This window comes from Pteropus medius, unplaced genomic scaffold, assembly GCF_902729225.1.
Source record: "Pteropus medius unplaced genomic scaffold, Ma_sr-lr_union100, whole genome shotgun sequence".
Lineage (NCBI taxonomy): Eukaryota > Metazoa > Chordata > Mammalia > Chiroptera > Pteropodidae > Pteropus > Pteropus medius.
The window spans coordinates 2,226,602-2,242,627 of NW_024351543.1; the positions used below are offsets into that span (position 1 = coordinate 2,226,602).

Consider the following 16,026-nt stretch of genomic DNA (forward strand, 5'->3'; position numbering starts at 1 on the left):
ATGTAGTCCATCAAAGTTTTAGAGACCGAAGTAAATGGGAGAATGAGAAACTGAAGGCCAAATTTAGAATAGTTTGTGGCTGTTGTTTCTTACAAGTAGAACTGGATCTTGAGCAGTTTTAAAATGACTTTAATACTACATTTCAAGAAAACTCTCAATTTTTTTTCCTAGAAATTTTTTTTTTTCTTGAAGTCTCCTCTAAACTGAATAAAGGAAGATGGAGACATCTCTCCTAGCCATAGTATTTCTAGATTTTCCAATTGAATCTGTGCAGAGAATAACCTCCTCCTTGCTTGTTATTCTAAAATAATAATAGTAAATTCTTTGGACTTTCTCTTTTAGGCCAAATGAAATTTCTGGCCAGCATGTGCTAACTTTTTTGTTTGTTTTACTTATTCTGATAAACATTTCTTTATCCAAATGTTATCACTTTCCCTGATCTCACCCATTATACTTCTGTCTCTCGGGGAGCATTTGCTTCTTTGCTCACAGCCACCGGGCCGACCAGGCAGTGGGTCAGATGCTTATTTGACGATAACATGCTGCTAAAGAGCAAGGCTCCATGAAGGGTTCTCCTACAAAAAATCATTAACTTAACACAACTGAGCCCTCTTTAGTTTGCCTTTAAGATCTTCTTTGGTCCTAAGAAATGCTCCCCTCTCATCATTCCGCCTCTCTTCCAAAAATATATCAGGTAAGCAATATTTCCTGCTGTCATATGAGAATCTTTCTACAACCATTTTTCCTCCTTTAGATTTTACATTATGTTTTAATCATTCATTCCACCCTTTCTCCTGTGTTGTTAATTATACACTTTCTTTTTCCAGCCTCTTCCTTCTCCCAGCACCTAATCCATCCTCACTGAATATTTCTTCCTTAATCACTCTCATCATTGCCATTTTTTAACTGCCATCCATTTTCCAGGATCTTACATCACCTCTGCTCCTTAAAGAGACCATCACCAAAGAGATGGTTGTCCTCTGAATATTCTTACATTTTAATCAACCAGAAAAAAAAACAAAACAAAAACAAAAACAAAATTAAACAGGCAAGCAAGCAAACAACAACAACAATGACAACAACAACAACAAAAAAAAACCCCACAAGGCAGCCATCAAAAGTAAGCCAGGGAATAGAGAGAGGTTATTCCATTTGTAAATCATTCTTTATGCACAGAGATTGAGAACCTGTATTTTTGTTTGTGATTATGTTCTGATTTTTGTACAAATTTACCTTTAATAAATAAGGAAATGATTTTGTAGTTCTCTCATGGGAGAATTCAATCAACTTAATTCTCCCGAGTTAAGCCTGCTTTGGCATACTTACTGAAAAGGACTAGGCTGGCATTGGTGACCCCCAGCTTGTTGGCAGCCACGCAGGTATAGTTGCCATAGTGCTCCTCAGTGACGTTGGTCACTGTCAGGGAGGACTGTCCCTCCGTACTCTTAATCTCAAGGCCATTGGCACTGTTTATCCTAAGAGTTCAAAAACAGAAGAGTAAAAAGAAACACTGATGAAGATTTGGCATAGTAGTTCCTTTTTCATTGTTATATTGGAGAAAAGGAGAGAAAGGACATTTGGAGTTTGCTGTTCCCTACTCAATTCCTCATTTTGATTATACAATTCCATATTATCTGAATCAATGTCCATCCACAGAGAAGACTCAAGAATGGATGAGTTTCGCTGGGCTTTGGTTCCTGCTATAGGCAAAAAAGACATGCAGGTGGAAACTACCCACCGAAAAACCTATCTCACTCTCTGCATGTAACCTGAGCACTTACGGGCTTTAGCTTAAGAGCTACAGGCCTCAATACACTTGACAAAGAGATTTGGAAAAGAAAGAGTCTAATAGTATAGAACTACATAATTACAGTTGAGCTTGTTTTTGCTATTAGGGCGCATGGTGCCCCTAGAACCACCTAGCAGAGCAGTGGGGTGCAGCAGTTTGGGCACATACATACCTGGTGTCATCCCGGTACCACTCAAAGTCAGGTGCAGGCACTGCCGAGGCCTCACATTTGAGTGAAGCTTGTCGCCCTGTGGTGGCTTCATTGCTCTTGGATTCCGTGATAGTGGGAGGATCTGTGGGAAGGACAGGCACACAGTTTATGTGACAGTCAGAGGACACTCCAGAATTTCGACCCAAGAAAGAATTAGAAAGGAGAGTTTGGTTGGAGTGGGCAGGAAAGAAATATTCTTAAAGCTCCGTTTACATGAATTATGTGTCAGCCAAAAGGGACTGATCACTAAAAAACTAAATAAAAATAAGAGATGATTAATGAAACCCTAGACTTGGTTTACTTAATGAGAGACTTAACAGGGTTTTATGGAAATAGAATCCAGGATGTCTTTTTCCCTCCTCCAATAGACCATCAATTATTTCAGCCATAGATTGTAGTATTTGCATAGTTTTTCCTTTTCATTAATTAAGTGGTGATACTAAAGGACTTGAGATTTTAATGTATAATTTGAGCATTTTTGTTTTGTTTTGTTTTCATCATTATTATCATCTTTATGGTTACATTTTGAGATGAGAGTAAGAAGTATGATGAAAATCACGCAGGGCTAAAGTGCTCCCAATCCAAGGTTAGCCTGATATTGTTTCAGGAATTCAGAAAGAAAAACAAACAAACAAATGAACTAGTGTTAGATGATTACTTTGCTTTTTTTTTCTTCTATGTGTTCCCTTTTTGCTATGACACAGGTAAATTTTGCTTTTATGCGTGAAGGTACAATTTGAAGTCTATCCTGGTACATAGAAGCCTTCCTGGTGTATCAGTCTTCTACCCTCTCTGGCAGTTGTGCACTTGACTCTTTCTGCTTAGGAATGGGTTAAAAAATGTAACAAAACACAGCTGACATTCTACTTTACCAGGATTCTTTCAACCAATACTAGGAGGGTGGAACAATTCTTTACAGGTCCATGGGACTGAGTTAGGGTGGTAGACATGAGCTCCTGGCTTGATGATGCTGTGTTTATGCAGGTTATGGACCTTCAAAGAGAAGTATTTTCTGTCCAAAGGCTATTTGCTAGAAAATGGCTACTTGACTGCATGTACATGGAACAAATAGATCCGAACAAGCTATTTAGACTTTGTAGAGAAAAAAGGGAAAAGAATAAAGTGATCTCTAGTATATAAAATTCATTTAAATCTCTTCAGTGCCTGGTTCAGCTCACTAACTTCTGAGTATTTTCTTTATATTCAACAACTATTTTCCAAGTTTTCTGCCTATAGAGGACTCTGATCTTAGGAAAAATGTACAAAAGCACCCTGTTAGTCTGCAATTTTCTCTCCCATTTCATTTTCAAATCAGCTTGGATATCTTTAAATCATGTCAGAGAAGGGGAGTTGGAGCACACCTGTGTCAAAGGTGTGTCAGAGTGGATGGTGGTGGTTGCTGTTGCTTTAAGACTTATCTGCTCATTTTTGTATAGGCACAAAAAGGCAACATGATAAGTGGAAAGAACCCTGGATTGGAAACTAGGAGTCCTGGAATTTAATTCAATTTGCTAGTGTGGACCTTCACACACTTTATCTTTCTGAGCCTTGGCTTAATTACCTATGTAATGAGGGAACCACACTTTATTGATCTATAGCATCCCTTGCAGCTATTAAAAAAATCCCAATTCCAGTGAAATATGCCCATTCTTTACAAATGGGCAGTTTTTATCATTATGACCTAAATATATTTTCATATCCATAACTCATGTAACCTTTAAATTGCTAACTTCCAAAATTATAACTCATTTATGTATTCCATGTGTTAGGAGTTAGGATTAGTAGTCAGAAAAAGAAAACTTGCGGTCTGGTTTTGACTCTTCTCTTAACCAGAACTGTAGCCAAAGTAAGCATCTGCACCAGTTTGAGCCTTTTCTTTCTCATCTTTTAAAACAAGAAGTTAGTTTAAAATGATCACCAATGGGTTCCATTTAAAAGTCTTTCATTCTATGGTTGATTATGGAGATTATTAGAGCACATTAGTTCAAAGAATAATGCAACAACTGGAGGCAGTGGTGTTGGTGGGGGAAGTATTTGTATAGGGGTAGAACGTCCAATAGAAGTTAAAAACTTGGATTTAAGTTTCATAGACCTGAGCTCAAATCTAGGCTCTGTTCCTCATTTGTCATTCCTCGTTAGAAAGTTTAGAACTTGTTTAGAATCAAGTTGCTTCAATTTCCTCATCTATAAAATGTTGGAACCAGAGGCAAGGAAGTCCACTTGGAGATTGCTGGAGTATTCCAGGGAGAGCATGCATTTGGTTTGTGATAAAAGGGCTGGAAGGCAATGGATAGATTTCAGATTGAGATATAGGAAGCTTCGGAATTGACAAGATTAGATGTGAAGTGTGAGGGAAAGAAAGAGGAGTGTCAAAGATAACACCTAAGCTTCTGGTTTGAACATCTAGGTGATGCCATCCACTGAGATAAGATACATCAGAAGAGAAGCAGATGATTAGCAGTAAAACACTGAATGAGTATTAGTTTCTAGTCCTTACTCTGCACTGTATAGTGGACCATAGAACAGCATAGGTTTGAACTGTGTGGTTCCACTTATATGGGGAGTTTTTTTTTTTTTTTTTAATACATACTGTCAATGTATTCACATTTTCTTTCCTCTAGCTTACCTTATTGTAAGAATACATTATATAAAACAAGCAACATACCAAATATGTGTTAATTGACTATTTATGTTATCAGTAAGACTTCTGGTCAATTTAACCCTTAAATTGCTAACTTCCAAAATAATTAAATTGCTAACTTTCAAGACTATTAGAAGTTAAATTTGTGGGGAGTCAAAAGTTATATGCAGATTTTTTGACTGTACAGGGGTCAGCACCCCTAACCGCTGTGTTGTTCAAGGGTCAACTGTATCAGGTTTGTAAGCTGCCAATGACTCCACAATCTGTAGCATATGGCTGGAGAGATAATCTTGCATGTGATTCTATTGTTTTGTTCAATTTCTCAATTTGTAAAACGAGTTTTAACCAGTTTGTTAGTTTCTGGAACCAAATGATTATAATTGACAAATCCTTAATGATGACTAACGCTTTGCTCAACCAGCCGTAAACCTGGGCCAGACTCTATAACTTTCAGCACCTCCACCTCTGGTGCTCATAGCTGGGGCATCTCAACATAATAATGCCACGGTGGATGCCTTCCAGGCCCTCTACTAGGGAACCAGGAATACAGGTCTCAGCTCTACTATTTCATGAGAGAATTCTTTCTCACTCTAGAAGCTTCCTTCCATGTTGCAGGAGCATATGTACTGTACCTCCTTGCTCTGAGACCTAGAGGGAAAAATGTTTTTTCTGACTGAAAATTTGGGGAAGAACAAACTAGGATCGTTTGATTTATCTCTCTCCCTTCTTCTTTTCGGAAGCAAGTTTCTGGTGGGGAGCAGAGGAGAACTTCTGTTTCTCCACACTGAAGTCTTGCTCAGGGCTCTCTCTTTCCCAGGCTCATGTGGGCAGGGCTGCCATGATGGGGAAGGTAAGTGGCCACAAAAGCTACTACCTCTAATCACCTTGATCACTAGCAATGGAGGCAAGTAGGCCTTCCATACTCCTCCTTTATTTATTTCTCAATGCGTTCAGAACCAGGATAGTGAAGTAGTAAGCTATTTATTAACTCCACAGAGAGACCAGTATGGGAGAGGTGGCAGTGAACTAGGGTTGAACACTGTTGAGTGCACTAATCTTGGGACAGGATGACACTAGTCAATTGCAAAAGCCAAACACTTACTTCTCTCCTTGAAAATCTAGGAAGTTTTTTGTACTAGGGTGAATTCACAAATGATGATAAATATATGAAGAGCTCATTTTTTCCAATATTTCCCAAATGACACAGTGGTGTAGGTCTATTTGTTCATGGCTTATTAGAATGAACATTTCAAAATTCATTTGTAATGAATTCTGTATAGGTGAGGCTTAGAAAAATTATTAGAAATCATATTGTGGCATGCTTATTGTAGTTAAAATAATAGATGTCCTTGCTCAAAATGTGGTTATAATAAAAATGTGACAATAAAAATGCTGCATGGAAGTCCATTGTTATTCTTTACATGACTTTGGAATAGCTTACAATTGTCAAAAGACTCTTCCGGCTTTTATTACTTCAAAATTCTGAAAATATTAATAAGAGCTTTCTTCTTATATCACCAAAAATAAGACTCTTTCAATTAGAATGAATAGGATAAAAATGACTGTGACCTAGCAAACAGAATATTATTCATTTACTCTTCCTAATATTTGGAGTAATAGTATAAAATAACAAAATTAGAATAAAGAATTCATTACCATGTGTCAGCATTCTACTTGGCTTTAGATATTCTTTTCATCCAAATAATAGCCCTTGGAGGTAAGGATTATTAACCCATTTTATGAATGAAAAGACAGATGTACAGAGGATTAGTAACTTGTCCAAATAAATTCACATAGCCAGCATTTGTTGGAGTCTAGATTTTAACCCATCTTTCTGAAGCCCATGTTCTGAATCTTTCTGTGCTTCCATTAGATTGAATTCTTTTAGCGAAAAATGAATCACTGATAAAGAAAAATACCATTTAAAGGAGTATGCTGGTAGCTTAAAAGGTAAACGTTACATATTTCTGCTATTACAGGGTACCCAAAATGGCACAACATGCAGTGTCATAGTGGATATAAACCTACATTAGGAATCAGGAGATGTGGGCTCAGTTTTGGCCTATGCCACTTACAGATTGTCATTTCCTGGAGGTGACATGCTGACTTCCTGGATCCCTTGACCTATGAATGTAGATAATGATACCTGCCTACGTATCTTTCAGGTTTGATGTAAAGATAAAATGCAGTCACATATATGAGAGCATGTTTAACACCTAAAGTGATTACATTTATTATTTTTATTACTATTATCACATTATATCATGGAAAGAAAAATGACTTTAGAGTTAGACTTGGGTTGGAGTCCCAACTCTGCCACTCACAAGTTCTTTGATTTTGGAGAGAAAATGCTTACATATTCTGAGCTTTGTTTTTGTCCTCTCTGCATGGGAATGATTCGATTATCTCTCAGGGTTAGCGTGCAGTGGTGGACCAATGCGGGTGAGAGCAAAGAATGTAGGCAATAAAAAACAAAGACATTCTCTATAGAGAATTAAGAGACAATGAAAGTGACTAAAAGTTTTTAATTATTATTTACCAGCAATACTAGAAGTACTAAACGACACTCCCTTTTGTTGGGGCAGGCCGGGCCCAATATGCCTCCCCTTTAGATGGCCACTGTCAGTATGATGATCACCTTGAATTATACAAAATCTTTAGCATAGTCTTTGTACTCTGAAGGTACTCATAAAGTTATGGTTCTTGTTCACATTGCAAAGTTATAGTAGAAAATTACAGTAACTGGATTCTTACTACTTCCTCTGAAGAGCCCATAATAGATCATAAACATTAGGATGTGTCTTTATTGATTCTGTCGCAAATACAAGAATAAACTAAAGGCTGGCATGGAGAATGGATAGGTGAAACTATGAAAAGCTAGTGAAGGTAGCCAGTTGGTTCCATACTGAGCAGTTATTTTTCTAAAATTTCCTCATCAGGTGATTTTTGAATCAAAGCACTAAAGAATATAGTTAAAATACATATATATTATCTGGGGACAAGAGATGTCTTCAGTCCTAACTGCATTCTATGGTAGTGACCTCTACTTCCTCTAAATAAATGGCTATCAAATATAAGGGTGAACTTTAGAAATGCCAGCGTCTCATGCCTCCCAGCATCTATGTTGGTTTGGTTAGCTCTGGATACCAGAGTTGGGGCAGAGTTGAGTTAAAAGGGAGACAGGGGAAAAATGGTTATAAAGAGTGACAATGTATACTAATTGGAGGGATAGTTGTGGGAAGGCAGGTTTGAGAGCTGGGGCAGCTTTTCAGAAGAATTTCTCCAGAAATAAGAAAAGAGTCCAGTGTAAGAAGAGTCAAAATAAAATGAATAGGCTGTACTTATTAGACATTTACTATGTACTAGATAGTATCCTCAATATACTGGGCACTAGGGTGAGACAAACCCATAAGTAGATCTGCTTTTAATGCACTCTGAGAACTGAAATTGAGGGGTAACTCATAGAACCTGTAACAAAAGGACAGCTGTCCCTGTGGCTGGTATCCATCTGGAAGAAATTAGTAGCTGTATTATAAGTAAGATACAAGAAACCAGAAGTCCTGCCTGTTGTCCAAAATTTTACTAAGCTTATTTATCTGAAGAGATTTCAGGTCAATAATTTAGCTTTTGTAAACTCCAGGACCTCCTACCATTTAGAAAATAGATTTTGCCTATCAAACGGTGATGTGCAATGCCACTGACCACCTGTGGAGAAGGATTGAGCTAACAGGAGAAACTGCTATCTCATGAGCTAACAGGAGAAACTGCTATCTCCTGTTTACAGCTCAAGATCTAGGTACTCAGGAACAACTATCTCTTGGCATTTGAATGAAGAAATCAATGAAATGCTAGTAGGAGAAACTGATCAGCACTGGGTTTTTTTGTTTTGTTTTGTTTTGTGTTTTTTAGTGGTACTTATTCTGGGTCTGTTTCATTTTAATAACCTATGCAGCCATTAATTATTTCAGCCATCCTAATCCCGTAATTCCAAACCTGTGTTTTGAAAAGGAAGAGGATTCAGTTTCAATAATGGGTTTCATAGTAGGCAGGCTTAGATGAAGTGACAAAAGTGGTACTAGATATTTCTCAGTATTCATGAGTTTTGTCAGCCAGACCTGGTCCCATAATTTAATCTTGGATACTTCAGCTATTTAATACAATTACATTTAAGTAGAATGAATTGTTTGAACCTGGCAAGAGGAGCAATGGCTAGTTGTTTTAATATAATATAAACATAGTTAATAAAGTGTTGGTAAAACGGTGATTCCAAATGAAACTGACATTAGAATATACTTCCTGATTTGTGACCAGCATCATTTGCAAAGTTTGGAGTAATGTTAAGAAGACAGAGTTTACCTGTGAGTTTTTCATGTACTCATTCAGTAAACATTTACTGAGCAATTTTTATAAAGTTAGGCATGTGCTAGGTGCTGCTGGTTAGAACATACTGGATATCTGACTAAACTCATTATAGATTTTCATGTAATTTGTTATGAGGTAATTTTTCAGAATCTTGAGATTCTGTTCATATTCTGTTGTGGTTTGCTCATCACTAGCAAAAAGCTCACATTTTCATAAAAGCTTTTTAAAAAAATTATCAGTATTTTCTTCTGTTCTAAGTTACACTTTGGGGACAATCAAAAAGGAGCAATGCCAGACTAATTGCGCTAATAATAATAGGTCCCAGGCAGCTGGCTTTGATCTTGGGAACCATCTGCAATGCAGACCACTTTGATGTTCCACACAATGGAAGCATAAATATTTTCTATGTACTCCATGATTGGACTTTCAGAAATCTAATTAAGATGAAGGTCAATTAAAAGAAAATAAAATCTTAACTCCAAAAGTCAGAGAAGGGGTGGAAGAGATGGCATGGCTATGTGTACATAAAAGAGTCAACTAACCTAATTATAACTTATATAAACACTCAGAGAAATTGCCTTTCATGTGAAAAAAAAAAGGTCCTAAAGCATTTTATAACATTGAGATCATTAATGTGTCTTTGAAACACACCCAGTACTGGAAAATAGTAATACTGGCATTTCAAAACTCTATTACTAAAAAAATTGCAGACAGCTACAGGATAAAAGCACTTCAGAGCTCATTAAATGCAGACCCTTGCTTCTTGGGAACGAGTGCCATAAATGTCTAAGGCAGAGTCTTATCTTTTGGATTCTTCTAGGAAGGATGTGAAGGAGATTTCACTGTCTGTTTCAGAAGGCTGCAAGGCTAGAGCAAGGCCCTGGGATACAGTGCAGTCCAGCATAGCTGGGTCACCTTAGTCAAGTTTCCTCAGCAATCTGTGCCTCAGTTCCCAAAGTTTAAAAGTTAGATTAATAATGTTTATCTTACGGGTTTATTGTGAGGATTAAATGACAAATATAAGTTCCTTAATGCAATGCTGCATATAATAGGTACTTACGACTGAAAACTCCCCCTTCTCCTTCTCTTTCTCCTGATAGCCTGAGTTTTAGAATCAAATGGGCCTGAGTCTGAATCTCTTTCATGCTTTTGGTGTCACCCTGGAAAGGCAATTTTACCTTCTTGGGCTTCAGTGTCTCAAACTCTTAAATGGAGTCAATTATATCTACTTAGCCAGAGAATTTATACAGAATCATTGGCACATAGGTATCTAAAGCATACTTTCAAATATGGGTTGTTTGTAAATGTGTGTCTGTGTGTATGTTAAATGCATAGGAGAGAAGAACTGTCAGGGCATCCCTTTGTCCCTGTCACTAGCCACATTGTGTGATGTGAAAATTTGAATTTAAATGATGTGGAAAGTCACTCCGAACTGAGTAGGGTAAACAAATTCTCTTTATTCCTTTGTTAGGTGACATACATCATATGGATCCACCCCCGCCCTCTCCTCTTTTTGAACTACATCTAAAGATCTTTTCATCTGAGAAGTTCAAAATATGCCCACTTACCTATGCATCTTAGATAAATTTTGCCCATACTTTGGGACAAATAGATAACCAACATTAACTTATCAGGTATCCCTATTAGCCCCCAGGGACGCTTGGTATCTGACCACAGTGGCTTGGATTCGTTCCCAAGGCCAATTAGTTAAATAGCAGAGAATAAAATATGATCTTGGGTTATTCTCTCTGACAAACAATGCATTAAGATGAAAATTCCAGTTAAAGCAGATATGAATTGTTGCTTTTTCCAAAGTGGTATGACCTTGGTCTCCACAAGGACAAGAACAGTGATTGCCAGAAATGCTAGTGCTGTCTGATCATGTTTTCTTAATTCTACAGTCTGAATAAAAGACAGAGTGTATTGTTAAATGTATTATGGGTTATATTTAGAGTTGGTAGAGTTGATTTATCAAATTCAAAGGCCAAGTCCTGCCCTTGGATGTGTCGAATGTATAAATGTGCATCCCTGACCAGAGGAACATCTGCTTGAAATGCAATGTTCTTTCGCTAATGGGATCTTTAGAGCTTGCTGGAGGTGGAGGTGGAGGTGGGCCCTGGGCATGCGGAAACCGCTGGCTACTGCCATACTCACAGTTCACAGTGATCCTGACTTGTTTGACATCCGCCGAGGAGACCTCATTGGCAGCTTTGCACTCGTATTTGCCTGACTGCTCCCTGGTGATGCCGAGAATCTCCAGATATTCTTCTTCTCCTTCAAATTCTCTTCCTGAAAAATAGAGGTTTGCATGATTGTTTTTTTAAAGTTTAAAATATGCAGCAGATCATCCATTTTTTCCTTTTTTGAGGCAATAAATCCACGAGGCGCTTCAATAATTTTATAATGTGCTTTGTCTGAAATCGAGTTGCCCAGAAGCAGACCACAAGACCCCAAGACAAAAAGTCATGTGAAAGTGATTAAAGGGGAAATGTTCTCAGGAAAACTGGTAGGAGTGGGAAAATGGAATCTGGCAAGAAAGAAGCCAGGCAAGGAGGCAATGTGAAGTTCCACAGAAGGCAAGTTGGCTCAGTCTCTCAGGGAGCTCTGGGGACAGCGTATGGGAGACCAGGGGACGTACATACAGTTGTAAAGGGCTCAGAGGGGTTATGAGTTGAAGCACTGACATCATTAATCACACCATGCTGCGAAGCACTCTTTCAGCCAGAGTTGTTATTAGGAGAACTGGCTTCCTTTTGAGAAACTTTCAGTCTTCTCCCCCAGTGGAATGCTGTTCATAAGGGTCACGTTTGAAGTCCCATCTTGCAGTTATGGTTTCCTTGTTCAGTATGAAATTACATCATTGCTGAGACTTTCAGGCCATGGGCCAGATCCATGAGAATGTGCTGCCGATGGTGCATTTTGTGACATGGAGGTGGCAGTACGGAGTTTAATACCATTGGCTTAAACAGCAGGAATTAGGGGTCTGGAGGCCCTTTCTGTAAGGTTCTATAAAGTTGGATGTTTTCATTTTAGTAAAGAAATCTCAAAACCGGCAGGCTTGTTATATTCCCCTCATGTGGAGTATAAATGATTAAACGACTTTCTTCATGAAGGGAGCGGGGAGATAGATAACAAAGAGAAAGTGGAGGAGGAAGAAAAAGAAAAGGAGAAAGAGAAGGTGAAGAGGAAAAGAAGTTGAGCAGGAAGAGCTTGGCCAGAAAGGCCTATGGATTTCAACTGTAGCTAAATTGAACCACCCTCACCCTCAAGTTGCAAAACCCTATTGCTACTTGGATTAAGATAAAGCAGCTTGGAGTGTGCTAAAGGACACAGTCCTGCCATCATGAAGAAAACTTGCTCCTGGTCATCCTGCAGTAAATGGTACCAATTAATAACTCTGCTTGAAGGCCACAAGCTGTTTTCCTTTTCTGGGAATTCCCTGATGGCCAAACAGCCAGCCAGCACAGAGACAAATGCACTGCCTAAATATATCAGCTAAGATTGTTAACTAGGCTCCTAATAGACATAGAGCCTCTTTGATAACATTTTACAACACAACTGTCAGGAATCCTCTAAGCTTCAAGTCTTCTGTCAATGTCACCATCACTAGTTTTGAGGAAACTGCAATCTCGGTCACAAAATGGCAATAGCTATATAAAATTATTTGATTCTGAAGTCCTGAACATTATCCAGCTCCTGCTTCTACTGAAAATGTTTTATAAGTTAATAAGTATATGGCTGCATATTATTTATAAAAGGCTAATTTTTTTTCCTTGTCTGTTTTCTTTTTTCTTCTCCACATTCAAGAAAGAAGTCAGACCTGACTTCCTATGTTACAGAAGTGGGATGTGGCAGGAAAAAATACAGAAATCTCAGAAAGAGTAATAGTCCACTTTATTAAGTTAGCAAGGCAAGATTTGGGCTTGGAGAAAAAAAGATCCTACATACTTGTATCAATGGACTGAATGTTATACCAACTAACTGATACTAAGAATCTTCTAGCTAAGTATAAATACTCTAAAGGAGAACTGACAGTAACACATAATTATTGATCTTAAGAATAATAATGGATTGAATGAGAAAAGAGTTAAAGTTATTTCAGAATGTTTTAGGATTTCTGCCCTGCCCTGCCCCACACCCATCAACCTTATATTCCCAAGTCTGTATAGAGTTGTTTCAAAAAGAGAGAGAGAGGAGAGAGAGAGAGAGAGAGAGAGAGAGAGAGAGAGAGAGAAAGTATGGTCTTCTTAAAGATGGCTAACAACACAATTCTTTTCAATTCCATAAAATATCTAGAAATGGTAACAATGGATCTCAACCTTGCATTTTGAATTTCTAAAAGATACAAACCAGTTCTAGGAGGGCAAAAAATGATTTTAGCTGCATCATCTAAGGTCCTACCAGTCTGGGAAGATGGCAAGATGAGAGTAAACATTGAGATGAACTAGAGAAAATAATATTTATTGGATTTTGGACCCGGTATTCTTACATGCCGATATAAGTATTAATAATCTCATTTTTTTTTCCTGATGAGCAGCTAATAAAACAGATCCTGATGGAATGAATTTTCAATCCCATATCTCCCATTCTAACCTGAAGATGAAGGTGGAGGTTTCCCTTAAGTGCCCCACCCATAAGGCAGAAAGATCATTTCTGCTTCCCCTGTGATAACTCTTCTCTATTCTCATGGCTGCCTTCATCTTCAGCAAACAACATACATTGCTGTTTCAGCAGAGTCAGGGAGTCTCAAGGTGGAAACCAAATACATGTAGGAGAAACTAGATGATCTCCCCTCATACAACTAGCCTGACAGGAAGTTAAAATACTAAAGAACGTCTCTGAGTCCTCCTTGTCATTCTTCCTTTATCCCTTGGATCCTCAAGTTCAAACTCTTGCACTTCCTGGTGCTTTGTGCTAGCCTTTTTTTACTTGCTCCCACAGGAGACTTTGCCCACACACATTCTCTTTCCTATTTCGCTGGAGAATTTCTCATTAATCCACAGCTGAGAAGAAGTGGGAGCTTTCCTATTGCTAGAAAGCCAAAGAACCAGATAATAAATTCCTCAGGGATCATGTCTTACTCGCAATATCCCCCTAAACCAGCACAGGGTTTGGCAACATTAGTTACTCCTTTGGTTTGTTGAGGTAACCAAATTGAATTAAGAAACGCAAGCGAAAACTAGAGTCAGATTCAACACATCATATAGCTTAAGAGAAGAGAGCTAAGTATTGAAAGGTGGCTAAGTATTTCTGTAAGAGAAGCTGATATAAATCCACTCCCTGTTAGTGATTCTAACAAGAGTACCCTTTTCCTGGGGAAGAAAGGATGTACTTTCTGGCCATGACTTGAGAAGGTGTCTGCTGTGTGGGTTTATTATTTCAGAAAAAGGCGTGGAGACCACAGAGCCCCCAGGGGAAATAGGAACAATGCCTTTCCTTTCATCTGGTCAACTGCGATTTCTTGTTTCAAGGCATAAAATATACTGCATTGGTCTCCAGTCACAAAGTTCTAAAATGTACTCAGATTCTTTGGCTTACCCTTTGCCCCAATGTGTCTGTCCCCATCAGGGCATGTTTCTCTCATTCTTTCAGTTCACTCTGAGTAACTGCTCTTAACCCGAGGGTCCTGTCACCATTTTTGTTTACTCTCTTAACCTTAAGAAAACTCTTAGGCCACAATGTGACACTTAACCTGTTAAGTTCTCTGGTAGAATAAAGCCCTATGGCTACAATTCAGGCCCTTCTCTTGTTCCTATCTATTATTTTTTGCCCTTGTATAAATGTTTACTTGAAATGAAAATTTCAATATTTTGGGATTTTAAACATCTCAACCTATTTCCACAAGTTTGCTCACATGGCTGAGTGTTATATTTGTTCTGGGATCTGGTGTTTAGTTTAAATTTCCCTTTACTTAATGTGCTTTTGTATCTCCTGGCAATATGCAGTTATCAGGCTAAATAAGTTCTGGTCCTCCTCAATGCATACACCTTTCAAACTCTTGCATATAATTAGCATATCCCCTCTCAGTCACTGTTTACTCAAGTTGTACATATTAGTTCTTGTAATATTTCTTCGTAAATCAAGAAAGAAAGGCCTAAAGCTAATGGCAAGAAGAGAGTTATCTCCTGTGCTTTCTAACATAGAGGCAAATCAGCCAGGAATATTCCAATTAAAGTATGCCAGGTGCTGCCTTCTAAGTATAGTGCCTTCAGAGTACTGACCCTGCATCGGTGAAATTTAAAGAGATCACGTCTGAAATGTTGATTTATTTAGATTTCCAAGGTCAACCAGGCATTTGTAAGCAAGCAGCCACTTAAAACTACATGTTTCCATGGCACTTCTCTCTCTCACTTTCTTCTCCCTTTTTCTCCTTCTTCTTCTTCCTCTTCCCCCCATCCGTTCTCATTCTCATTCTCTCTGTCTCTGTCATCTCTCTGTCTGTCTGTGTCTCTCTCTCACACACACACACACACACACACACACACACACACACACATGCCACACACACACACAAATAGCTATTTATTCAAATATAACCTTCCATTCTAACTTTTAGGAACTAGCAAAGAAATTCAAATTCACTAACACCCAAATATTTGCTCACTAAATAGAGCGGCCCTATTTGGATATAACAACCGGTCCCTTATTTGGAATTTTTAAAAAAGCTTACTATATCAATAATCATTATGGTATCTGCCTTTCTTTTCCCTTATTTGAGATAGAGAAAAAAATTTAGTAAACTTGTTAAATTTGAGTTTTCTTATGACTTTAAAAATGCAGACTTCTAAGGACTGTTATATGTTAAGAAATGGATAAATCACTTTTATTTTCATTATTCCCAGAAGAGTCTTATAACCTCTCTGTAGATCATTCTTTCACAGAAGGGAAGATGTGTATGAAATAGTGTTGACATTCCCTTTATTCACCTACATTTGAATATTTACAAGTCGTGGCTGTAAATACATTAGTTATAAACACAAACACATACAGATTAATGAAAAGCAGAGAAGTTGAACTTGTCTT

The 16,026-nt window shown here is 38.0% G+C and overlaps 1 protein-coding gene across 6 annotated transcripts in view; it reads right to left on the reverse strand.

Annotated features, from left to right (window-relative positions):
* The window catches only part of LSAMP (limbic system associated membrane protein), a 570,870-nt gene that overhangs the window by 29,339 nt on the left and 525,505 nt on the right, over positions 1 to 16,026 (reverse strand). For all 6 annotated transcript variants that reach the window (XM_039843062.1, XM_039843061.1, XM_039843065.1 and 3 more), the window contains exons 4-6: positions 11,158 to 11,292; positions 1,962 to 2,082; positions 1,327 to 1,475 (exon numbers count right to left, since the gene is read on the reverse strand). In XM_039843062.1, coding sequence (XP_039698996.1) covers positions 1,327 to 1,475; positions 1,962 to 2,082; positions 11,158 to 11,292 — 405 coding nt within the window. The remainder of the gene's footprint in view (positions 1 to 1,326; positions 1,476 to 1,961; positions 2,083 to 11,157; positions 11,293 to 16,026) is intronic.